The 22,569-nt window shown below is 46.6% G+C and overlaps 1 protein-coding gene across 2 annotated transcripts in view; it reads left to right on the top strand.

Moving 5' to 3' along the window:
• Positions 1-8,520, top strand: part of ERBB4 (erb-b2 receptor tyrosine kinase 4) — a 575,852-nt gene extending 567,332 nt beyond the window's left edge. For both annotated transcript variants that reach the window (XM_041411680.1, XM_041411681.1), the window contains exon 27: positions 177-8,520. In XM_041411680.1, the coding sequence (XP_041267614.1) occupies positions 177-613 (437 nt within the window). In that variant the 3' untranslated portion in view covers positions 614-8,520. The remainder of the gene's footprint in view (positions 1-176) is intronic.
• The last annotated feature ends 14,049 nt before the right edge of the window (positions 8,521-22,569 follow it).

Raw genomic sequence — 22,569 nt, forward strand, 5'->3', positions numbered from 1 at the left:
TCTGTTTAGCTTGTAAATACTTCATTTTTCACAAGTGTGTGTTCAACATAGTTGGCTCCTGATCCCATTTGGAGTTCTTGAAATAGCTGAGGGGGAGGAGGGTGCTCTAGTCCAAGTTCTTCTACACGGATGGATTACTACCACTCTAGGCTGACTTATTTTTTATCTTTCCTCAGATTACCTGAACCCAGTGGAAGAGAACCCATTTGTTTCCCGCCGAAAGAATGGAGATCTCCAAGCTGTGGACAACCCAGAGTACCACAGTGCTCCCAACGGGCAGCCCAAAGCAGAGGACGAGTACGTGAACGAGCCGTTGTACCTCAACACCTTCGCCAACACCTTGGAAAACGCCGAGTACCTGAAGAACAATTTGCCAGAGAAAGCCAAGAAGGCCTTTGACAACCCAGACTACTGGAACCACAGCCTGCCCCCACGGAGCACCCTCCAGCACCCGGACTACCTGCAAGAGTACAGCACAAAATACTTTTACAAACAGAATGGACGGATCCGGCCCATAGTGGCAGAGAATCCTGAATACCTCTCTGAGTTCTCCCTGAAGCCTGGCACTGTGCTGCCCCCGCCGCCCTACAGACACCGGAATACCGTGGTGTAGTGGCTGTGCTCTCATTGAAGTGGAAAGGCAACCCCTTCTAGCTGCCTCACTCGTACTCTCTCGCTCCCCCTTTCTCCCTGCCCTTGACCCTCCTTCCTCCCTCCCTCCCTCTCCTTCTCCCATGAGCTTCCTCTTCTTGCCAGTTCACTCATTTTTGATATTTCTAAGTGAAAGGATGTCTTGGAGTTGGTCGCAGATTGGGTTGGGAGCCTGGAAGGAAGGAAGGAAAGAGACTGAAAGAAGGAGTGTACAACCTGGCCTTTCCCACTTTTGGCAGACGCGGGGGTTGGATGCCCAGAGAAATCAGGTGGTACTAGGAAAGGCCAGAGGCAGTGCTGCTGTTGAGCTCGTTCTCAGTGATTCAACTGTAGGGAAAGCCACAAGAAAGGCTGATTTTTTTCAGCAGGAACTGATGAGAGTCTGTACAGCATTCCTGGAAATCTCCATGCAATTTCCATCAGGGTGAAAAATGGACAATTTTTATATCCTGTGTGATAGCGTAGTAATTGAGATTGAGAATCCAATTTCTTTCTCTAACACTTTCTATCCCAGCAACTGAAAATGGCTAACATAGCTTTTCAAAAACATTCAAATCTTCATTGTGGCTTTCCAAGAAATGATGATGTGACTCCCACATACAGCTAAGCCCCTCTTCTGAGCCACACCGTGATTTTGTGCCAATTCCCAGCCACAGAGACTCCTGCTCAGAACTGGTACCTGACATGACCATTTTTGTATGTGTGCCAACACAACAATCACTTTAAACACAAAACACCTTTCAGAAGATAGTAACAAAACCACATCTCCAATATGTTCATTTGAAGCTAAAAATCAGGCCAAGAAATGAAGATTTGTATGCCAAAAGCTTTGCTTTCCTATTTTATACCTGCTGACTATGAACACTTCAAAAGATTGTCACTAATTCTTCCCTCTTTTTCTTCTTCATGGTCATGAAGGGAGCTGGAAATGCTGTCAGGCAACACTGAGGACAAGACAGAGAACTGAAGAGTTTGATGTTCTGTGGGGTGGGGTGGGAAGGGTCCTTTAAACTGGAAGACAGACACTGGACTGGAGAAAACGCACATAGCGGTTCACTGGAAAGTTAGTTTGCACTTAACCTCTGATTTTATTTGAACTGTTTTCTGGATTTTGAATGAAGCAATATGGAAGTGACCAGCAAAATACAAAATAATAATTTTAAATTAAAAAAGAAATATAAATTATTTGTAAAGGATGACTGTGGAAATGCCAAAATGAAGCAAATCAAGTCTTTGGAACAATGTCTGCCACTTCTGAGAGGCCGATGCAGTGACTGCTTCAGAGAATACAGTGAGAGAGCAGCCAGCTCTTCCTGCTGCTCTATGAAGGACAGCAGAGCAAGCCCTGGAAAGGATCAGAGGAGGCAAATGTCCTGCTCTGGCTCGCAGCACAGTACAGAATACCATTTTTATAAAAGGAGGATTACTCTGGCACAGAAGACAGTGCATATGAGGTTTGAGAAGTCAAAATGTGCATGATTTGCAGAGCTTTCTGTCAAAAATGTAAATAAGTATGAGTCAGTCTCCTTGCACTTAGTTCTGCTTTTATCAACCTCAGTTTTTAGGTAGACACCCCCTGACCTGCTCCTCTTTGGAAATCTCTTTCAAACCAGAGTTCTGGACATTTTTAGTGATCTGGGGCAGATGGAGCTGGGAGAGGAGGTTCAAGGGCCAGAGACACCAAGGCTTGCTCCTGGCACACCAACAGTGTGTGTGTAAGAGCGTTTGTGAGCCTACTTCCCACCAAACATCTTAAGGAACCTTTGGAGATCTTCCTGTCTCTATCCATCAAAGCTTTTAAAGGGAAGAAACAATACCTGGTGGATGGCAATCTTGGGTGATGCAACAGTATTTAAGTTTATGAGCTCCAGCTCTGTTAGAGCTGAGATCTTTGGGGTGACCTAACCTGGCAACAAAACCAGCAACAACCAGTGGTCTGGAAATGGCATCACCCTCACCTAAATTCCTGCCATTCCAACAGCTTGCCACCTTTAGTCTTGGGGAAGAGGAAAGGAGTAAGAAACAAACAATAGCTACCTGAAGCTTAGTAGGTCAGCTTGACAAAAGTGTGAAAAGATGTTAAACCTGGCTTGGTTGTTAACCTTGTAGATGGAAAACAAGCTGTGATCACAAGGCTGGTTCAGCTGTTGGTGCACCAGGTGTGTCCAGATGTGCATCAAGTACATAGCTGGAGGTTCTGAAAGCAGCAACAACAGGTACAGATCTTTGAGCTGGTAAAAGGAGATCTTGGGTCAAGTGGTACCAAGGTGGTTTGTGGTGATATGACCTGCCATGGGATAGATGGATACAATCCTGCACTGAGCATTCTGGTGCCTCTGGTAGCTCCTCAGGGTCTTAGGGGACAGGGGCATGTGCTGGGGCACAGAGGGTGGCACGAGGGCCTGGGTGGCTGCTCCAGGGAAGATTTGCCCACAGCATGCTCACAGGGTGCACAGGCAAGGTCTGCCAGGCTGGGACAATGCTGCCAAGCTGCCTGGGGACAGAGACCAGCACAGCAATGTGGGTGTCCTGTTTCAGCAGTACCATAGGGAGGTGGAGAAAGGCTGATTTGTCCCTGAAGAGGTCTTGTAACAGAGTAACTCCTAATGGAGAAAAAATATAAAATAAAATGCTGGCGCAGCTCACACGTTTGAATTCGGAGATGAACTCAGAGGCTGCTGGGGCAGAGGCAGGCACACCTCCAGAGCCAGGCACTGGGATGGAGCTGCTCACACTAGGTGAGGCCTGTTTGTTCCTCTGGTAATGAAGTAGTGCTCATGTTAGAAACGAGCCCATGGAGTAATCCAAATGTAAATACTGGTGGGGTTTAACAATTTAACGTTTTATTTCTTACAAGGCTTGAATTATTTATTAATTTTATTTGTTGACTGTGGGTGTGCTATAATATATTAAGTAGCATGGAAATGCAGACGTTCCTGCAGGTGGGACAGCAGGAAAGCTGGAACGGGAGCTCGGGCTCTGCCTGGCAGCCAGGATGAGCCACACAGAGCCATGCTAGTGGGGTCTGGGATAGCAGAGGACAGGCACATGAACACAGTGATTCGGGATGAGGGAGAGCTCCACACACTGCAGCTTCTCAACTTAATTTTGTTTTACTATTTTCTGAGCTTCTGATTTGAGTTGCAGTTGCCAAAACTGACCCTTGAGTTCCATGCTGTGCCAGTCACCCCTTGCCCAACAGATGGGCCTGCGTGGTGCTGAGGCTGCTGGTGAACCCACCCTGAGAGCAGCAGATATCTGAACCCTGCCCCTTTCCTCTGCAAGAGAAGTTCTGAGCTCAGCTGGCAAGTTTTGCCTCTTTGCAACAGATAATCATGGCTAAAGAAAAAACAAAGGGAAACTGAGAGCAGAACTGTTTGGCTGCTTTAATTCCAGCAGAAACTCCTGGCTGTCCCTAGCTTATATCTTTGCCTTACTGGGTATTGCTGCTGGCCTGGGGAAAGAACTTGGGCAAGTGCACATGGTAAAATCATGGCAAGCATTCAGCTGGGATTCATATGGGATGAAAGATGAGAGCCATGGTCTTTAATGCATAATGACAGGTTTGGGGGGAAAGCACATATATCCGCACACAAACTGCATTTTGTCAGCACAAAGCAGCAGGTGAGGATACCAACAGAACTGCTTTGGGTGTGATTCACTCTCTAGTGCTACAGAAGTATCTGGTTAGGGTTTTGGGTTTTAGAATGCAGTCTCCTGTTTATAAATGTTCTGTTTCCTCCTGTCATGGCCTGTGTCACAGGAGAGCAGCTTTTCAAGAGCACGTTTTTACCTGAGTGTGGATCAGGCATTATCCAAGGCCACAAAGCAACCTGCTAAAGGAAAGAGAACAACATTTATTATTTCCTCCTGATCTCTTTCAGTGTTACTTGTCCTAGCTGTTATTACCTACCTGAGGGTTATTGCAAGCACATGCTGGGGCCAATTGACTCACTGTAACATAATTGGCTGAAACCAACTCCTTTTACATTTACTTCTTCAGATCTTTTCAGATTTTTCTTTTTCTGCAAAACAGCCAGGAGGGATTTTTTTACATGGCCATTGGCTCAGATGTAGCAGAGTATTTACAACTATATTTCAAACAGGTTATCTCTCTCAGGTAGCAAGAGATGGAAATAAATCTGCAGTAGGAGATACCATGTAGGTCTGTTTGAGGTACCCTGAAATCCTTTTCTGTGTACAAAGAAATGCTGTATTACCCCTGGATGTACCACTTAGTTGGTAGCAAATGTGCTTCTTGACTGCAAGGCTCATATGCAATGATCTGACAGCTGTTTCCACTAAAGATCTCACCCTCAGCCAGCACCAAGCCCAGCCCAGAAGGCAGAAAAGTGGCAGCTCTGGAAGAGCAGCTCAGTCCTGACTCTGTGGATCCACTCTTTCCATAGCTTTAGGTAGAGCTGGGCAGCACAGGGGAGAAGTATGAGTTGTGAGGTGAGTCAGCCTAGAAATACAGTTTGGTTTTGGGGATGGAAAATCAAATATTAAAGAAAAAAATCTATTTTTGTCTACTGGTGTGTCAGTGTAGGTGTTGCGCATCATGGTGGCAGCTAACAGAATGATGGGATTGTTTGAGCTCCTTTATTCCATATGGGAGATGAAGAGACAAGGCAGAATGAGGCTGTTGGTCATGTAATTCCCCAGGATAACTGGAGGCATCCCCATGAGCTGTGCTTCCCTGGCAGCCCTGGAACACTGGGCAGGCATGTCCTTACAGAAGGGACAGCACCCACAGGGACACTCCCACTGCAGCCTGCCAGCCCTGTAGGGAGGAAGGAATGGGAGCACCAGAGGTGCCCTGGGCTGGCAGCTGGGCAGTGCCCATGAGTCAGGGTTGGCTGCTCCCACCCTGGCTTCCCAAGTGCATTTCAGAACTGTGCAGCTCAGACAGGTGTTTACATGTTTGGAAGGATGCTTGGCTCGAGGGTGACTGGTGAAACAGAGGCTTTAGAATAATGGGAGCCAGGCCTGCAGTTTTCAGTCACCCGTTTGGTGGCACCTCAGAGGGGATGATGTCACCTCAATGTCCCTTTGGCAAGGCTTTTTCAAAAGGTGGTGCCACATGAAGTCTCTGCACCTGCTCATTTCCAGGAGTCACTTGCACTTGTCTCACTCCTGTGGACCTTGGACCTCTGCTGCTGACAAAACAGCTCATCTGGGGTTATGTAAAAATGGATTTGGGTTCAGATTGTTTTTCTAGGTAGGGTGGCTGGCTCTAGTACTAATGTTCATCAAGCAGGGAGCTGCAGTTGTCCTACAGAGTAGCCTCATTGAAGCACCACTGTCTGCACAGGATTCCCTCTTTTATTTTTTGCCTGTTACTAAGCATTTGTTATTAAGGTGGAAAATGTCACTGTTACAAATGAGGCTTTCAGACTGGGAACAAATAACAAAAATAAAGGTATGTGGTTAGAAGCACCACTCTAAAATGTCCAAAAATCATGTCTCCATGTTAGTTCTAATGTTATTTTAGCACAGTTTTGTTTTACACTGTGTGGAATGGTGGTTTGTTCCAATGGTAGGCTCCTTGCTCTTGAGGAAATCACAGGCAGGTGAGGCTGAGGTTGGTGGTGCTGCTGCAGTGATGGCTGGGATCTGCCTCTAAGTTTGGACAATGCAGAGCACTTTTTAGGGAAGTTTGTGGTTGTTCAGGTCTGACTGATGGTGGTGAGACTTAGTGGGAATTGAACCGTGGCCAGTCTCATCTCCAAACCAGAGCCAGAGGGACACCTTCTGCCCAGGGTGTCCTCCAGATGGAGTCTGGGGCAGCAATACAGGAAAAAGTGTGAGGGTGAAGCCCAAGGACATCCCAATAGGAAACAAGTGGAATCAAAGCTGGATTATTTTATTTTTTTCTTATTATAGAAGTGAGCTTTGTGGATCTTGGCAGAGAGAGGTTTTAAGGGGAGTTTTGTGAGGTGTTAGGCAGTGTGAGTAGTTCTGTCCCAGTTCTTCTCCCCTCACCAATAAAAAAGCCATGAAATCACGCTCCAGCAGTGTTGTGGATGAACCCTTCACCTGCTGTGAAGGTGCATCCTGCCCAGCACCCTCAGGCTGCTGGCCCAGGTGTGACCAGGGCCACAGGTACAGGAGCCATGGGCTGTCACCGAGCACCGTTTGCCAGCAGTTTGGTCCCCAGCCCAACCTTTGAGCTCTCCTAGGGGGGAAACACTGTATTGTCCATAGCACTCTGAAGACTAAACCCTTTTGGGATAACCACAGTAGGGAACTGTGACTGGTATTTTCTAAGTGTAGATATGTATGCTGTTCTTTCGAGGTAAGGTACTCTGACATATGTAGCATAAACTGGTCCTGCTGTTAAATGGGTCGATTATTAACTGAGCAGCTGTGTAGGGGGTAGCTAACTTTGAATGCATGAAATCACAGTTCCTCTGGATTTGGGATGGGAGGTAGGCACTGGCTGCTTGTGGGGGTACTTACAGTGGGGTAAAGCAAGAGGGAAATGCAGGTGAATGAGAAAACTGGGAATTTTTTATAGCATTTTAAAGATGGAAATCAGTACTCATTTGATACATTATTCACAATGGTTTTAATCCTTCTTTTGCCCAGTTTTTGCTACTTCCCCAATATTGTAAGCTGGAATTGCTAAATAGGTATCAGGGAAGGGAAACTGAGGGGAAAAGAAGTCTCTTTCTAAGAACAGAGATAGCCAAATTTCATTTCCTGACCTGGTGGTCTTGAACCACTGACTTTTCAGAAGAGGCTCCAATTCAGGCCCGGGGTATGACATTACTGTCCCCTTGGAATCAAAGGCTCTCACCTGGCAGGGGACACTGGGGCAGCACTGAGCTCCTGGTGACTCCTGATCACGGTGCCTGCATGGCCCAGCCCAGAGGAACCAGCAGCACACACAGGTGGGGTGGTCTGGGTTCCTGTCAGTCCTCCACGTTCTGGAAGAGCCACAACATCAAACAACAATACTTCTGCCTTATGAAGTACCTTCAGAAGAAGAGAAGTGTCAGCAAGTTGGGGAAGACACTCATTTCTTGCAAAGTGATGCATTCAGAGTTAGCTGCCTTTCTGAAACAAAAATAAAAAGAAATTCAATACCTACTGTATGTTACTTTGAAAATGTGAATAGTATTTTTATAGCTTGTTAAAGACACAGCTAGTTGCATTTGTAAATAAGGATAATGTTGCTTTTATTTTCCTTGTGGACACCATTGTTTGGAACATAATTGTCCTTAGGGTTGATTTGTATATAGGTAATTTGCTTGTGATTTAAGCCGCTCCTCCCCTTTCCTTTCTGTCCCTTCCCACCCTCTGGTTTTGGTTAGAGGTACCATTTTCAGCATTCTGTGTGATTCCGTGTTTTAGCACTGTTGTGGTGTGTTCAGACTTTCTGCACTTGCTTACACAGTAGGGTATGCCAATCGTGTGTGGCGTAATGTTACTTTAACCTTTCCTTTCTCATATTTTAGCTGTTGGGAATTATACACTGTTAAAATAATTACTGACCTGGGTTAATATTAGGTACATATTTTAGCATAATTTCTCTTCTTTTCATGGTTTCTCGGGTTTTTTCTTTTGTTTTTTCCTTTCCCTTCCCTTTTGTCTTGTTTGGAAGCTGGGAAGAAACCTGTGGATCTTCTCTTTGTGTGGTTCTATTCCCCACTCCCGTGTGCAGCCCAGAGTTTCTCCTCATGGTCCTTGGGGTAGAGCTTTATCTGTTTGTTAAGGCAAATGTAGACTGCGACCCACCTTGCATCAACCCACGCTCATCCCAGCTGAACAATTTGAAAACTGTTCTGCCTTTTTGTTACATGAATCTGTCAGAAATATATTTTTAATTTAATATAAATGAAATTCAATAAAATATGAAACAAAGTCTCTGTGAACAAGTGAAATCTCTTGGAAGGTGGCTTGGGTGCTGCCAGTGCCACAGAGTCTCTATGTCCCTGGAAAGCCCTGGCATGGCCCTGAACTGGACCCTACACACCTACTCCAGCAATCCCAGAGCTGTGCAGTTCTCAGCTTTTCATTCCTTTTAAAACAAACCACAGCCCATGGAGGTGTTGGTGCCCATGCCCTGTGCCCCAGCTCGCTCACTGGGTGTCCAGTTGCAGCGCTTTCACCCACAGCTGCCCTGGCTCAGCTGTGTTGATTTATCTGCCCAGCTTCTTTGCTGGGGGTGGAGGGTAGTGTGGGGGAATGATGCCTGTGTGTGTTTAGACACATGAATTCAGTGCACACATTAAATCTAACCCAAATAACCACGTACCCCGTTATGCCAACAGGCACCTCTGGGCGTGCACCCCACACCTACATGCCTTCATCTCACACCCAGCACCACAGCTTGGCCAGGGCTGGCTCTGCCTTTGGCAGCTGCACCTTTAAATCGAGTTGGAAAACACATTGGAGGTGCTTGCCATGCTCTCAGAGTGAATTAAAGTATTCCCTTCCCAGGAACTGCCAGGTGCCCTCAGTGCAGTGCTCACTGTGGCTCGTTTCAAACCCACAATTCACACACAGACCTGTGAGATTTCACTGAGCCATCCCATGCCAGTGCCAGGGGTTAATTCCCATGGGGGCTGGCACACAGCTGGTCCCAGTGCCCCCAGTCTGCCTCGTTGGTTGCTGAGCAGTGGCCCCATTGCCAGGCCTCTGGAAGGCATTTTAAATTCACCTAGAAAGCCGTAAAGGTCATGTGGCTCTTTGAGGCACATTTTAAAAAACTCCGGTCTCCCTGGATTGCAACTCTTTGTGTCACGAATGGTCTCAACATTTTCTCCCCAGCAGCCTGGAAAGGTCATTGCAGACACACACAATGCTCAGAACTGGAATCCTGGAGCATTCCCCACACAATGCTCAGGGCTGGAATCCTGGAGCACTCCCCACACAATGCTGATGCCTGTGTGTGTTTAGACACATGAATTCAGTGCACACATTAAATCTAACCCAAATAACCACGTACCCCGTTATGCCAACAGGCACCTCTGGGCGTGCACCCCACACCTACATGCCTTCATCTCACACCCAGCACCACAGCTTGGCCAGGGCTGGCTCTGCCTTTGGCAGCTGCACCTTTAAATCGAGTTGGAAAACACATTGGAGGTGCTTGCCATGCTCTCAGAGTGAATTAAAGTATTCCCTTCCCAGGAACTGCCAGGTGCCCTCAGTGCAGTGCTCACTGTGGCTCGTTTCAAACCCACAATTCACACACAGACCTGTGAGATTTCACTGAGCCATCCCATGCCAGTGCCAGGGGTTAATTCCCATGGGGGCTGGCACACAGCTGGTCCCAGTGCCCCCAGTCTGCCTCGTTGGTTGCTGAGCAGTGGCCCCATTGCCAGGCCTCTGGAAGGCATTTTAAATTCACCTAGAAAGCCGTAAAGGTCATGTGGCTCTTTGAGGCACATTTTAAAAAACTCCGGTCTCCCTGGATTGCAACTCTTTGTGTCACGAATGGTCTCAACATTTTCTCCCCAGCAGCCTGGAAAGGTCATTGCAGACACACACAATGCTCAGAACTGGAATCCTGGAGCATTCCCCACACAATGCTCAGGGCTGGAATCCTGGAGCACTCCCCACACAATGCTCAGGGCTGGAATCCTGGAGCATTCCCTGCTGCCTCCAGGGAGCAGGAGTACAAGCTGTGTGTAACACCACTCACTCAGAGTGGGTCAGGGTGGTGGAATTAAGCATTCCCACTTCAGAGCTGTCAGGAATATAAAGTCTGTTTTCCATAGGAGGGGAAGGGGAAGGGAAAGAGCCGTGCTGCAAGCCCACCCTTCCATGTCCAGCCACACACCACAAGGCTGGAGCACACCCAGGGACACACACACCCTGGGGGAGCCCCAGTGCCTGGTGCGGGGATTTGGCATCACTGAGATCCTCACAATAAAATAGGGTGTGATAGAACTCCAGAAATGCTACAGAAATGAGCAATACAAGTTTTAAGACACATGCAAACACACACCTCTTTTCCCCAAGTGGGTTTTACTTAACTGGCCAAAATACGAAGGAAAGAGTAAATCAATCCCCTATTTTCTAGTGAAATGCATTAATTTAAAGCCCTCTGCTACTCATTCAGAGTAGCTTGGCAAAGGCCACGGGGTTCAGGTGTTTAAAGTGGCACTGGAAAGCACAGTCCAGCTTTTGCAAGCAGTTACATGTTGTGTTACTGGAGGTGAAGTTCTTGTACCCTCACACGTCAATCTGGCCCGTGGCTGCTCAGTGTTCAGCTTACTGAGGTTTGCTGAGGCATTACTGGCCAACTGGCACATTTTGTCCAACAGCAACAAGCCTGTGCCCTGAGCACTGAGGAAATTGGTTTTGCTCCCTCCAAATGCAAAATAAGCAGCCACTGTAACACCTCTGTTAAGGCCTGGGACCTTCCCAGCAGGAGAGGCTGCTTAAGCAATTTCAGTAACAGCTCCAGAATTCAGACAAATCTCTTTAAAGCTTGCACTCAGTTTGCAAACCACACAAGGACTGTAAAGCTACTGAAGAGGCCAAATGAGCCTCTCATTTCAAACAAGCTCTCCAATGCACTAACGTGAAGTAAAACAGGAAAGTAAAAACCATCAGCAGGTAAAAATCAACTCAGCTCCACTGCTGAGGCTGAGGCTGTTGCAAGGTTCAGGAGCCTTTCCCCTACCAACTCTCAACAACTGGGCCAGCAAACAATTTGGAAGCTGCAGCCAGAAGCCAGGAGAAGTGAGGAGAGAGAAAGACAGGCTTCCCTTTGGCTCCTTTACCCTGCCTATAATACACTGCTCAGCCTAATTTCTCTGCCAGGCTGGCAGGGAGCCCATCCTGGTGGTGGGACAGGCTGCACCAGGCATTCCCTCTGGCTGGGCAGAAACACAGGGCTCTGAGAGAGAGCCAAGAGCGGTGCTGAGAGGGCAGTGAGTGGGGAGCTTACCTGAAAAGCTGGATTTCTTCACTGATCCCTTTGTTTTAGCAAATCCTCTCCTGGCACAGGAAGGCTGAGCCTGAAATGGGTCCTCCTGAGGCATTTTAAAACCACATCACTGAATGACTGCCAGCTAAACTCCTGGGAGAATTATGGCTCCAGTCAACTAAAACATTTACTTGGTCCTTTTTAAAATGTGGTGGAGGGTGGTGTAGGGGCAGTGGTGCTTTTTGGGGTTTGTGATATTGGGGGAGCTCTCATTTGGGTTTTTTTCTTTAGCTCTGTACACAGATTCCCCCCAGGAAGGTTCCTAGGGATGTTTTGGAGTGTTGGTATAGCACCAGTGCATTCCCTGCTCCCTCCAGCCTGTCCCAAATAGATAATGCAGTCAAAGCTTGGTCTTTCCTGGGACAAAAATTATTTTAAAAGTTGTCCAGAAAGGAGGTAAAACCATCAAAAATAGCTCAGACCTTTGCTCCTCACTCACCTGGAGTTTTGTTGTTTGAGTCTGAGCCCTCTCCAGCCTCCAGTGCAGCCACCAAGGAGATGTCCCAGTCTGTGGCCACCACATAACACCCAGACTGTCTCAGCAGCCACAGAGAAAATTGACATGGGGCATGGTGGTTATGACACATAAAGGCAAATTGTCTGGGCAGTCACGGATATTGTGACAATAATTTGCCCCTAGAAGAGCCCCTGAGACCACAGGGAGCCTCCACATCCTCCATGAGGTGATACTGCTGGGAGCAACAGGGTGAAGTCCTCAGCATGGCCACAGCCCAGCTCAGGGAGCTGCCATGAGTGTTTACAGGTGACTATTCAGAAAAAAAAAAAAAAGTTATTACACTTGGAAAACTCTTTCCATGCTGTCTGCAGCTCTCCATTCCAGCACATCTTTTCCCCACCAGAACAAGGCTTTGCTGGCTTTTTAACCCTGACCACACAAGTCTATCCAAAGCCTTTGCTCAAGGGCACAGCCAGCAATTCCAAAGGGGCAACCACTCCATACTCCAACCTGTCATGCCTGCTCACTGCTCCAGAAGCAACAGCTGACAAACAGCCAGCACAACTGCAAAATTCTTCTCCCTGTGATAAATCCTCCCCACTACTCTCTGTTTTTTTTCACACCAAGAAAAGCCTTTGATGTCATGCAAAGAAAATCTGTATGAGCTGCTTCGTGCAACACACTGGCAAGTCAACAAGATTGTGATAACAAGGGAAGAAGTCATATTTTCCTTTCAGCCATGAGCACAGAAATCTGCTTTGTCCCTGGTGTACAGGGCACTGGTTGCTGTGCCCCCTGCAAGGGCCTTGCACAGGGCTGCACAAAGGAGGAACAACAAAGGAAATATTTTGTTCCCACAGAACAGAAATCACCATGATTTTTCAGAGCTCTTTATCAGCATGTGTTCCTGGCAAAGCAAGGACTAAATGAGGGAGGGGATGGGTCCAGGGGAGGGGAGGAGAGATGAGCAAATAACTCCATGGGAAGCATCTGAACATTTTCGTGCCCTGCTGCTTTGGCACCTGTGTCCCCCTCTGTGTCTCTGCCTCTGAGCCTGCTGGTCCAGCTGGGCACTGCAGGACTGCCCCTGCTCTCCTCAGCAGCTGAACCATCACACACTGCAGCATGGCACAGGGGAGACAGCCTGGAGAGCCACAGGACACAGCTCCAGTGAAATCCTGCTTGCCAGCAGCAGGATCCAGCTACTCAAACACAGGTCGGTCAGCAGTGAGCGCTCCTGCACCCCATTGCCTCTGAGAGACACAAAGCAGCACCTGGGCATGGAAACACCTGCCCTTTGCTCCTCCTTTGCCATGGAGGCCAGTAGTTTTCCACAGAGGAGTTGTTTCTTTATTCTATTATCTTTTAACAGGGCAAATGGCACATTTGGGTTCCCCAGTTGTGCTGAGTGCCACATCATTGCTTTATGTTTCAAAGGAGCTGTGGCACCCCCAAAATGGCATCCTGCCAAAGCAAGGGAAACAAACCTTAGTTAGGGGCACAGCCAGTATGGCTGAACACTGAGGCCATCCTGCCTGCACTGCTGTGTCTGTAAGTTGTGATTTACATGTGAGGAGAAACCCAGCAGGAGCCTGTCCCTGTCAGTGCTGCCTGTGTGAACCAGGCATTCCTGGAGGCCCTGACTAAATGGACAAAAAACCAGAGGCAGGGGCACCAGCCCATGAAGAAAGCCATTTACCCCCGCACTGCCATGCTGTGCAGTTTGGTCTGAGTGACTTGAACAGAGAGCAGGGAAGAAGGAAAGGAATTGCATAAGAAATATTTTCTTGACTGAATTCACTGCTTTGCTAAAACCAGAGTTTGGTGGGGCTGTGATGGATTCCAACAGGGAGCCATGGAAGGAAGTGGGGACCACAAAGCCTCTGAGGACCCCAGCACATATGATATCAACAGACTTAAACAGGAGTGGTTTATGCATCTGGGGCAGACAGATTGCGTGTCCTGCCGCTAGATGTATTGTCTTGGCCAGAAGAGAGAAACGAGGCAAGAACTTTCTTTCTTTGCTGCTTTATCTGCTCTATGCAGAATTGTCAGATTATGCAGAAATACCAAGCATGAGACAGTGACATGTTTGCACTGCATCTGCATTGTTTCCAGAGCAGAGTAAAACATTCTCATTTTGATTGAAGGTATCTCTTAGCCTCACGGGAGAAAATGATTGTGCATGGAAGGCAGGACTGATGACTGAGTAGTTTTCCAGTGCTGCTCCAGAGCACAGTTACATGGCCTGAGCTGGCTCCCAAGGGCAGCAGAACCAGGAGCTGACCCTGCCAGGCCCTGGCTTGTCAGCACCAGCACCCCCCCTGTGCTCACTGGCCTCAGGGGATGGGCACAGACTGGGCAGACACGTGGATAAGGCACACCAAACTGTGGGAGTGCTCCTTGAGGCACCGTGCACAGCTGTGCACACCACTGAGGCTGCAGATGTGCATCATTTGTCTGGAGACCTCAGGTGTGCTGCCACTCCCCTCCTCACAGTCCTGTGCTCTCCAGCTGTTTTTAGCCCTGTTTCTGTACCAATGTCACAGTGACCACTTCAGCACACAGGGATATGTGACATGCAAAAATAACTCAGTGTCAGGGGTTTTACTGTTCCTGCTGGCTTTTTGTTCTTTTAGCCACACCCAGTGGCAACGAAAATCTGTGAGCAAGGAGTTTCTGATGGGTCTGATGTCACACAGATTTACAAAGAAGTCTGCAGGTAGATCAAAGCTAGGCATTTGTAATGTAAATGATTTTGTGTCCCAGCACAGAAGCTGAACCACCTGAGGCTGTAAACCCCAGTGCTGCATCCAACCCCCAAATGTGGGAGAGATGATGGAAACATTACTCTCATATATGATTCAGCTGATTAAGTTGTGTATTTCTTTGGAATGCAAATACTGTTCTGGGCCTTTCTAGGTAAGTGGGGCAAAACCCCACTGAGCTTTAATGGCATGGAAGAACTTTACCAGGTGGCTCTCTGAAACTGCAATAGTTAAAATAAGTTAGGCTCCAAAATTACCAGAGCTCAGAATAGTGAATTATTCCGTGGGTACCTTTGTGCAGGGAAGCTGCTTCACTTCAGTCAAACAGAATGGAGAAACAATGGAGCATGTTTCCTGTCACATTAGAAATATTCTTTAGCTTTTAATAAAGACAAAAAGAGGAGGAGTAGGTGGATATTTTAGAAGCTATTATTCAATAGTTTCTGATGGTATCTACAGTAATTTGGGAATAATCTTGAGGAATGACATCCATAACACAAGAGATGGGCTATGTCTCCTGCTGCTCCTTGCAACAAGGGCAACACAAGGAAGATTAGGAAGCCTTGGACAGCACAATGGGCTCAGCCATCCCACGCTTCAGTGCCTTTCTGAAAAACAGATTTAAAATGCTTTAGAACTTATCAGGAGAATGAAGACTTTGGATTAAAGCCACAAGGCAGGCAGAGGATAGCAGGAGATGCTTTTCCTAAGTGCTAGAGCCAACAAACAAACCCTGACCTCCTAATGATCACCTTGTATTGCAGCCCAGCATGGGCACCTGGGGCTGCACAGGGAGCTGGAAGGGGACACATTTAGGACAGCTGACCCCAGCCAGCCCAACAGATATCCCAGCCCATGTGACCAGATCACATTCAGTACATAGAGCAGGGGGGTGGAAGGAGAAACATTCAGAGTGCTTTGTGTTACTCATGAAGGGGCCTTGCTGTCCTAGAGATGCCTGAACACCTGCCTGCCCATGGGAAGGAGAGAATTAATTCCTTGTTTTGTTTTGCCTGTGTGTGGCAGCTTTTGCTTTACCTGTTAAACTGTCTTTGTCTCAACTGACAATTTTCCTCACTATTACTTTTCTGATTCTCTGCCCTGTCCATGGTGTGCAGCTGAGTTTGGGTTAAATTGTGACACACTGTTGTGCTCACACTCCCTGCTGTCAGATCTGACAGCTGGGTGAGGAGGTATGTGGGTCTGCCCTGCATTACATTAGTTTTTAACTCACTGAAGAGGTGATATCTTTGGGGTTTTCATACCATCCTTTCAAAACCCACCTGCTGTGCTTGGCAAGCTGAGCAGTGAGACACTGGAAGAGTGCCTTGGGATGGCAGACAGCAAACCCAGACATCAACGTGCCACAGATCCTGTAAAGAGAGGGCTTAGACCTTAACCCCAGCCTGGTTCTGTTGTGTGATAGGTTTGGAGAAAGCGGGGAGGTGCTAGTACAGCCCTGCCACATCAGATGTGAAAACAGGAGGTGCTCAGGAAAGGAAAGGAAAATAATTCTTATCTCATTTGCTTCTCCTCTGTTTTACTCATGTGGAATGTGTTTGGAGATTGTTTACCCACAGGATTCTGCTGTGAGTTGTGACTCTTTGGCCAATCAGGGTCAAGCTGTGTCAGGACTCTGGAAAGAGTAATGAGTTTTCATTATTATCTTTTTAGGACTAAGTGTCCTTGCTGTATTCTTTAGTATAGTATAATTTAGTATTCTTTAATATAATATAGTATCATAAAGTAATAAATTAGCCTTCTGAGAACATGAAGTCAGATGCTTCATTCCTCCCTGCCACAGGGGTTCCCTGCAAATACAATACAGCACAACTAGAGGGTTTCCTTCAAACACCAAGAAAATCAATTTCAAGAGCATCAGTGCATGGGACATTACCCCAAATGAGAATTTCTGCAAGGTGCAGTGCCTTGTGTGCTGGAGGACCTCCAGGCTGAGCTGGAATGAAATCTCTCCCCAGGGGAAGAGCCGCAGTGCTTGGATTCATGCAGCAGCAGTGGAAAATCCATGCAGTGTGCACTATGTCTGCTTGTCCCATACCAGGCTGTTGTCCCCAGAATTCACTGCAGGGTATCACAGGGGCTGTGCAGGGTTGTTGCACAGACAGGGCATCTCCTGACACTCTAGACTGCTGCCTTTTCATTAACAGCTGGACTTTATGCAAGTAGCTGTAATATTCTCACTTCCTTCTGGAGCTTGACCTGAAGGAAACAGACACATCTAGGATACCTGACATAATACTAGAAACTGGTCAGATAAGAGCACTGACAGCTCAATCAGAAGAGGAGACAAGAGAGAAAATGTCCTTGTTCAGAAAGATTTTGTGCCCTCCTGCTGTGCTTGTGTGGTCCCACCGTGCCCATATGGATCCCTTGATCAACAGCTACTTTTCCTGTATAATAAGTCCAGAATCAGCCTGTCAGGACACTTCCCCACCATGAGGTTAATGAAGAGTCCACCAGATGGGCAAAACAGGGGAAGTCTCAGCCTTAAAGTTCGTCACTTAAATATCTCTTCACTGGAAAGCACTGATTGTTGAACAGGAAAAAATATTGAGTCTACAGGGAAGTAAAGTGCCATCTATTACATCAGTTATTCCTCCCCATGCTCATTAACCAGGACACCAGAAGCAAAAGCTAGTGACATTTATATCAGGAAAAAAAAGCAGAGGTGTCTCTTCTCCTGTGCCCCACAGAACCAAACCTGAAAAAGAGAGAAGGATGATGACTTTTCAACTTGATTAATAATGCAAAACCTGAGGAAGGGGTGAGCTGGGCAGAATCCTGAAGAGACATTGCAAAAAGATGGATTTGCTGATAGCACACTTCTGGCTCCTGCTATTCCTCTCTTGACACAGCGTCTGCTGCCTACCAGAGCAATCATATCCAAGTGTAATTGTCTAACAATTTTTCCACACTGAGGAAATAGTTCTGATTACAGACATTAACAAGTTTAGGCATTAAGCTTCCTCACTGTAATTACCCTTGAGCTTAGTCTCACAAATGAATTAATGTGCTGATCGCTTGGACTAATAGAACAAGCAAAAGGGTGATGAATTGCTTCCAAATCAGTTAAAATCAAGCGTGACATCATTTAATTAATTTCAGAGCTCGAGGGGAGGAGAAAGGGGGTCAGCAGGATGCTGAAAAGAAAGGTCTCTCTCTCCCTTAATGATTTCTTTGGAGACAGACATATGCAAACAGAGGAGGATGGGGCTGGGGAAAGGGAAGAGGTGCCCCAGGTGAGAAGGGGGATGCTCAAGATGGAACTGTACAATTTCTGTGTTTGAGCAGGCAGGCCCAGGTGGCTGTGGCTGCGTGACCAGTTCAGAACAGCTGACAAAGGTACAATGCATGGATTTCTCCTGGCAATGAACAGATGCACTGGTCACCTCAGGCAGGCCCAGGTGGCTGTGGCTGCGTGACCAGTTCAGAACAGCTGACAAAGGTACAATGCATGGATTTCTCCTGGCACTGGTCACCTCGCTCTGAATTTTAGTCATTCCTCAATTCATACACAAGTCCTGCTTCTCCCCCAAGTAGAGAGCCCACTCCTGGCCTTCCCAAGGGTCCCAGTTCCCCTGTGAGTACTGAGTGTCTGACAACAGCACTGCCAAAACCCCTCACCATGGTCATGTATCCTGGCAGCGGATCATTTGCCAGGCTGTCAGCACAAGGCTTGGCTGGCCACTGCTACTGAGAACAGACAATTACCCTCCTTGACTTCTTCTCCTGGTGAGCTTTTTAGAAGGGAACAAAAAAGAGTCAATGGAAAGGACCAGTCTGGCCCAGTAAAAGCAAAACTGGACAATGCTACCAAATGGTGACAGAGGTTCAAATACTTGGCACTGAAGACTTTTGGAAATCTGGCCATGCATTTCTGGAGCCCCAGCTCTGCACTTGGTGGGCAAGGCACCTTTAGGGCTCTAGAGAACTGGAAGGGAAAGCAAAAAAAGTGGTCTGGTTGAGAACTGATTTTTAAGCATAACTAAACTTCCAGCACAACCCTCCTGTCAGTCACTTCCTGAAAGTCTGGTGGGATGAACTTAGAACTCAGAGGGAATTATTCACCCAAGCACCATAGGGGATCTGGGCCTTTTTTGTACTTTTGTTCTCCAGGTGCAAAGAGCTAGGAATAAAAAACCCCACTCATCTCTGAGGGATGAAAGGTTTACAAAATGCTCACAAACTGTGCTACAGAGGGAGTGCTTTCCTAAGCATCTTGCAGGGACTTCTTGGCAGTGTGACAATGCCATGGTATTCTAATGGCAAGAGAGGGATTTGCTTTTACAACATGACATTTGCCACACAATTAAGGTGAGGAGCTGTGTGCTATAATAATTTTTAGTATTAAATACACACGGTAAAAATAAATGTTTAAAGGCACTTTTTTTTTTTAATATAGGACATGATGCTTTGCACATTATTGAAAGAATCCTTACTGCTACCATGAGCTTCAGTTCAAACTGTGTAATTATTACAAGGAACTTTTTTTCGCCCATTATACATTAACTGCACCTAAGAGATCCAGAAATGAAAAAAATCTGAGCTTTCCTAACTTAATGGTTGCAGAATTTGCTCTGTGTGTTCCTTCTTGTACTTCTGTCATAGCCAATGATGGTCTGAGAGATTGAAACAGATAAATAAAAATATGCACGTATTGTCCAGTGTCACAGAGAAAACTGCATTACACTCACAACCTGCAGGGAGAGACAGGAACTCATATAATGATTCACAAGTCTTTTTCAGTTTCCACAGAACTCCTTTCCTCACTTCCCAGACTGGATGTAAGGTTTTGGAATTGTCATCCTGCAGCCCACAAACATCAAATAGGAGGCATCCAGGAAGATGCAGCAAAACCAGACACAGAGGCCCACCTTATTCAGAGGGTGTTCTTATATTCATGTTCATTTTTTAGATCATCCCAATGCCAACAAGATTTCAGACAGGATGTTTCCTGTTTATATTCTTTTTCCAAGACTATAAACCCAAAATCCTTGATGCCCTGGTCCTGACTCCAAATCAAAACCTCACCTCGTCTCTTATAAAAACTAGGTTCCCAAGACAAGGTCTACTGGGAACACAGGCTTTGGCACTACCACCAGAACTGTGGGGGATGAGATGCTGGACCTACCATGCTGGAATTATGTGACTTTGACCTGGCCTTTGGTTCAAATCATATGGGAGGTTGATAATCTGGATTTCTAGTTAATCTGGACCTGGATTCATGTCCTAATGTGCAAACCCTGTCTTAGGAGGTTTAGAAGGAAATGAAAGAGGAGAAATCTCTCAGGGTTGATGTCACCTGGAATGCAGGGTCCTATCCTAGCAGCCATCCCCAGTGTTTGCATTTCTAATTTAATATTCATGGATATGCAAGCAAACATCCTCTAGCTGCAACTTCAGCCCAGCCAAGGTGACTGACCTTCTTCATTAAGTGCTTCCAAATTTCCAATCTAGCCAGGATGTGAAAGATCTGTGCTAATTGTAGGTTTGTCAGGAGGTCAGAGGTGCAGAGGGGAGATAAGGGGGTTTCTGATAGTTATTTAAAGGCACAGCATCATTTCAACAGGGCTTTGGGCTCACACTGATGTACTGTGCTGGTCTCTGTTATCTCAGGTCAGGTTATCCAAAAGTAGAGCCAAAAATCTGGGAGGGCTTCAGATAATGGGACCTGCCACTGATTCAGATGAACAAGGTGAAGCTCAATAGCTTCAGGAGACACCCTCTCTCCCCCTGTGCCTCCCCCTGATTTTGTTCCAGTCCATTCTAAAAGCTGAACATCTGGACCCTTGTAGACACCATGATACCATCCCAAACTGTGTGTGCACAGCACTTACAAACAGTGCTTAAAGCATAATGGCTTGTTAATATAACATATGTCACCACAGAAGTGATACGAGCTCTTTCCCTTTTATATCCCTTGTGGCAAAGCACATTTTGAAAATCACTGACCTTTATTCTTTCCTTCTTTATTTTAAGTTCCCTGGCATTATGTGGGAAAAAACTATCAGTGTGAAGAGGAATATAATGCAGCTTATTACCACTAACAAGGGAATGGCCCATAATTCTAAAGGGACAGAGCCTCAAGTGAGCTATGAAGGTCATCTTGTTGCTTCCAGAAGGAAAATGCAATACTGACTGTGCCATGCTTCCCATTTCAGACACACTGCAGTCTGCTTGCAGTTTTGTTGCAACAAATAGCAAAAACAAAAGATTTTTCTTTCAGATAGAATTTCACACAGTAGGTCCTCCCCACTTTGGGGGGATTGAAGGTGAATATCTGTCTGGATTTTCCAGCACTACTTATATTCCTCTGGATTTGCTGGTTAGTTTGTTCATGAATCTTTAGGACATGACTTCACATCCAGCCACTGCTTCTCCCTGCTGGAAATACTCAAACCTCTCAGTGGGTAAAGGCACAAACAACAAACTTACAGGCTTGACCAGGATTACCTCCAGAGCTCTCCAATAATATATTGTTTAGCTCTTGGAAATCAGTCTTTGCTGTGATTCCCCAGTGCTGCTTCCTGCAGCCACGAGTCTCTGAGCAATGTTCAAAGATGTCAGTGCTGTGCTAAAGCCAGTGTGACATGACCAGGTCACTGGAGGGACCAAGCTGTACATTATGTGCTGGACAAATACTCAAGGCTGAGAAAGACTTTTTAAGCCTCAGGCTATGAATGAAGATAAACAGCAGTTTGCCCTCCCAGCCCTTCCTGCATCAGGGATATGCCAGAGCCCTGCTGTGGGTGAGCACTGCTGCCCTCTAAGAATGGAGGTTTGCTTTTTATCCTTAGCACAAACACATCAGTGCTGCAGTTGCTGGTAACTGGGGTGTAACTGGGATGAGATACATTTTTCCACATTCCCCTTTCTACAGCCCTCAGGGAGCCTGTGGGAGGGAAGATGAGTTGAACCTTTCTCCTCTGCCTCAGTGCTGAGAATCTGATATTCTGGCCTTGCTAAATAGCTCAGGATTTGTACTCTACAGCTGCAGCAGTATTTTCCTTGAGCTGGTTTCAAGAGGAATATCTCCTTTGGGTGGGATGACGTAGAAAAGTAAAAGCTAGTATTTTCCCTCCCATCACTATCCTCCTTCCCAGTTACAAATGGTGCTGTGTAAAAGGGTGTCAGGAAGTGTTGTGGCACTACCAAAACTTCGTTTTCAAAATGATGACAATGAAACATTGTTGATTAAGGAGATCCTGATCCCACTGTTTCATTTAGTAAGAGAAGGGGCACATGCAAATCCATGGCCATGTTCAGGCTTGAAAGAGAAAAGAACACAGCAAAAAATATTGGGCCATGCTGGGCCACATACCTGAACATCAACTCCTTATCACTAACTAGCTCCTCACTAATTGATGAACAGCTGGTTTTTGTTTTGGGTTTGGTTGTTGTTGTTTGTTTGTTGTTTTGTTTTTTTGGTTTTTTTTTAGCAGATTTGCCAAATGTTTGACCCTTCAAGTAGGAAAGAGAAATTGCAATGCTGCATAAGTAACAAAACCCAGGGAGCATCCTCAAGGCTGATTTAATGATGCAGAAAGCCAAAGAAGCCAGAAGAGAAACTGTGGTGGAGCAGCATTTCTGTCTATTCCCAGAAGACCTGATTGAAGGAGTGAGCTGTGTCTTCTTGTGAGAGGACTGGCAAGTGGCAAAACACAGCTCTAGCCTCTGAAAAAACAATCCTGCATATCCCAGCCTGCCAGCCTAGAGCCACAAAA

Source organism: Onychostruthus taczanowskii, unplaced genomic scaffold (assembly GCF_017590055.1).
Source record: "Onychostruthus taczanowskii isolate IOZ18803 unplaced genomic scaffold, ASM1759005v1 scaffold37, whole genome shotgun sequence".
Lineage (NCBI taxonomy): Eukaryota > Metazoa > Chordata > Aves > Passeriformes > Passeridae > Onychostruthus > Onychostruthus taczanowskii.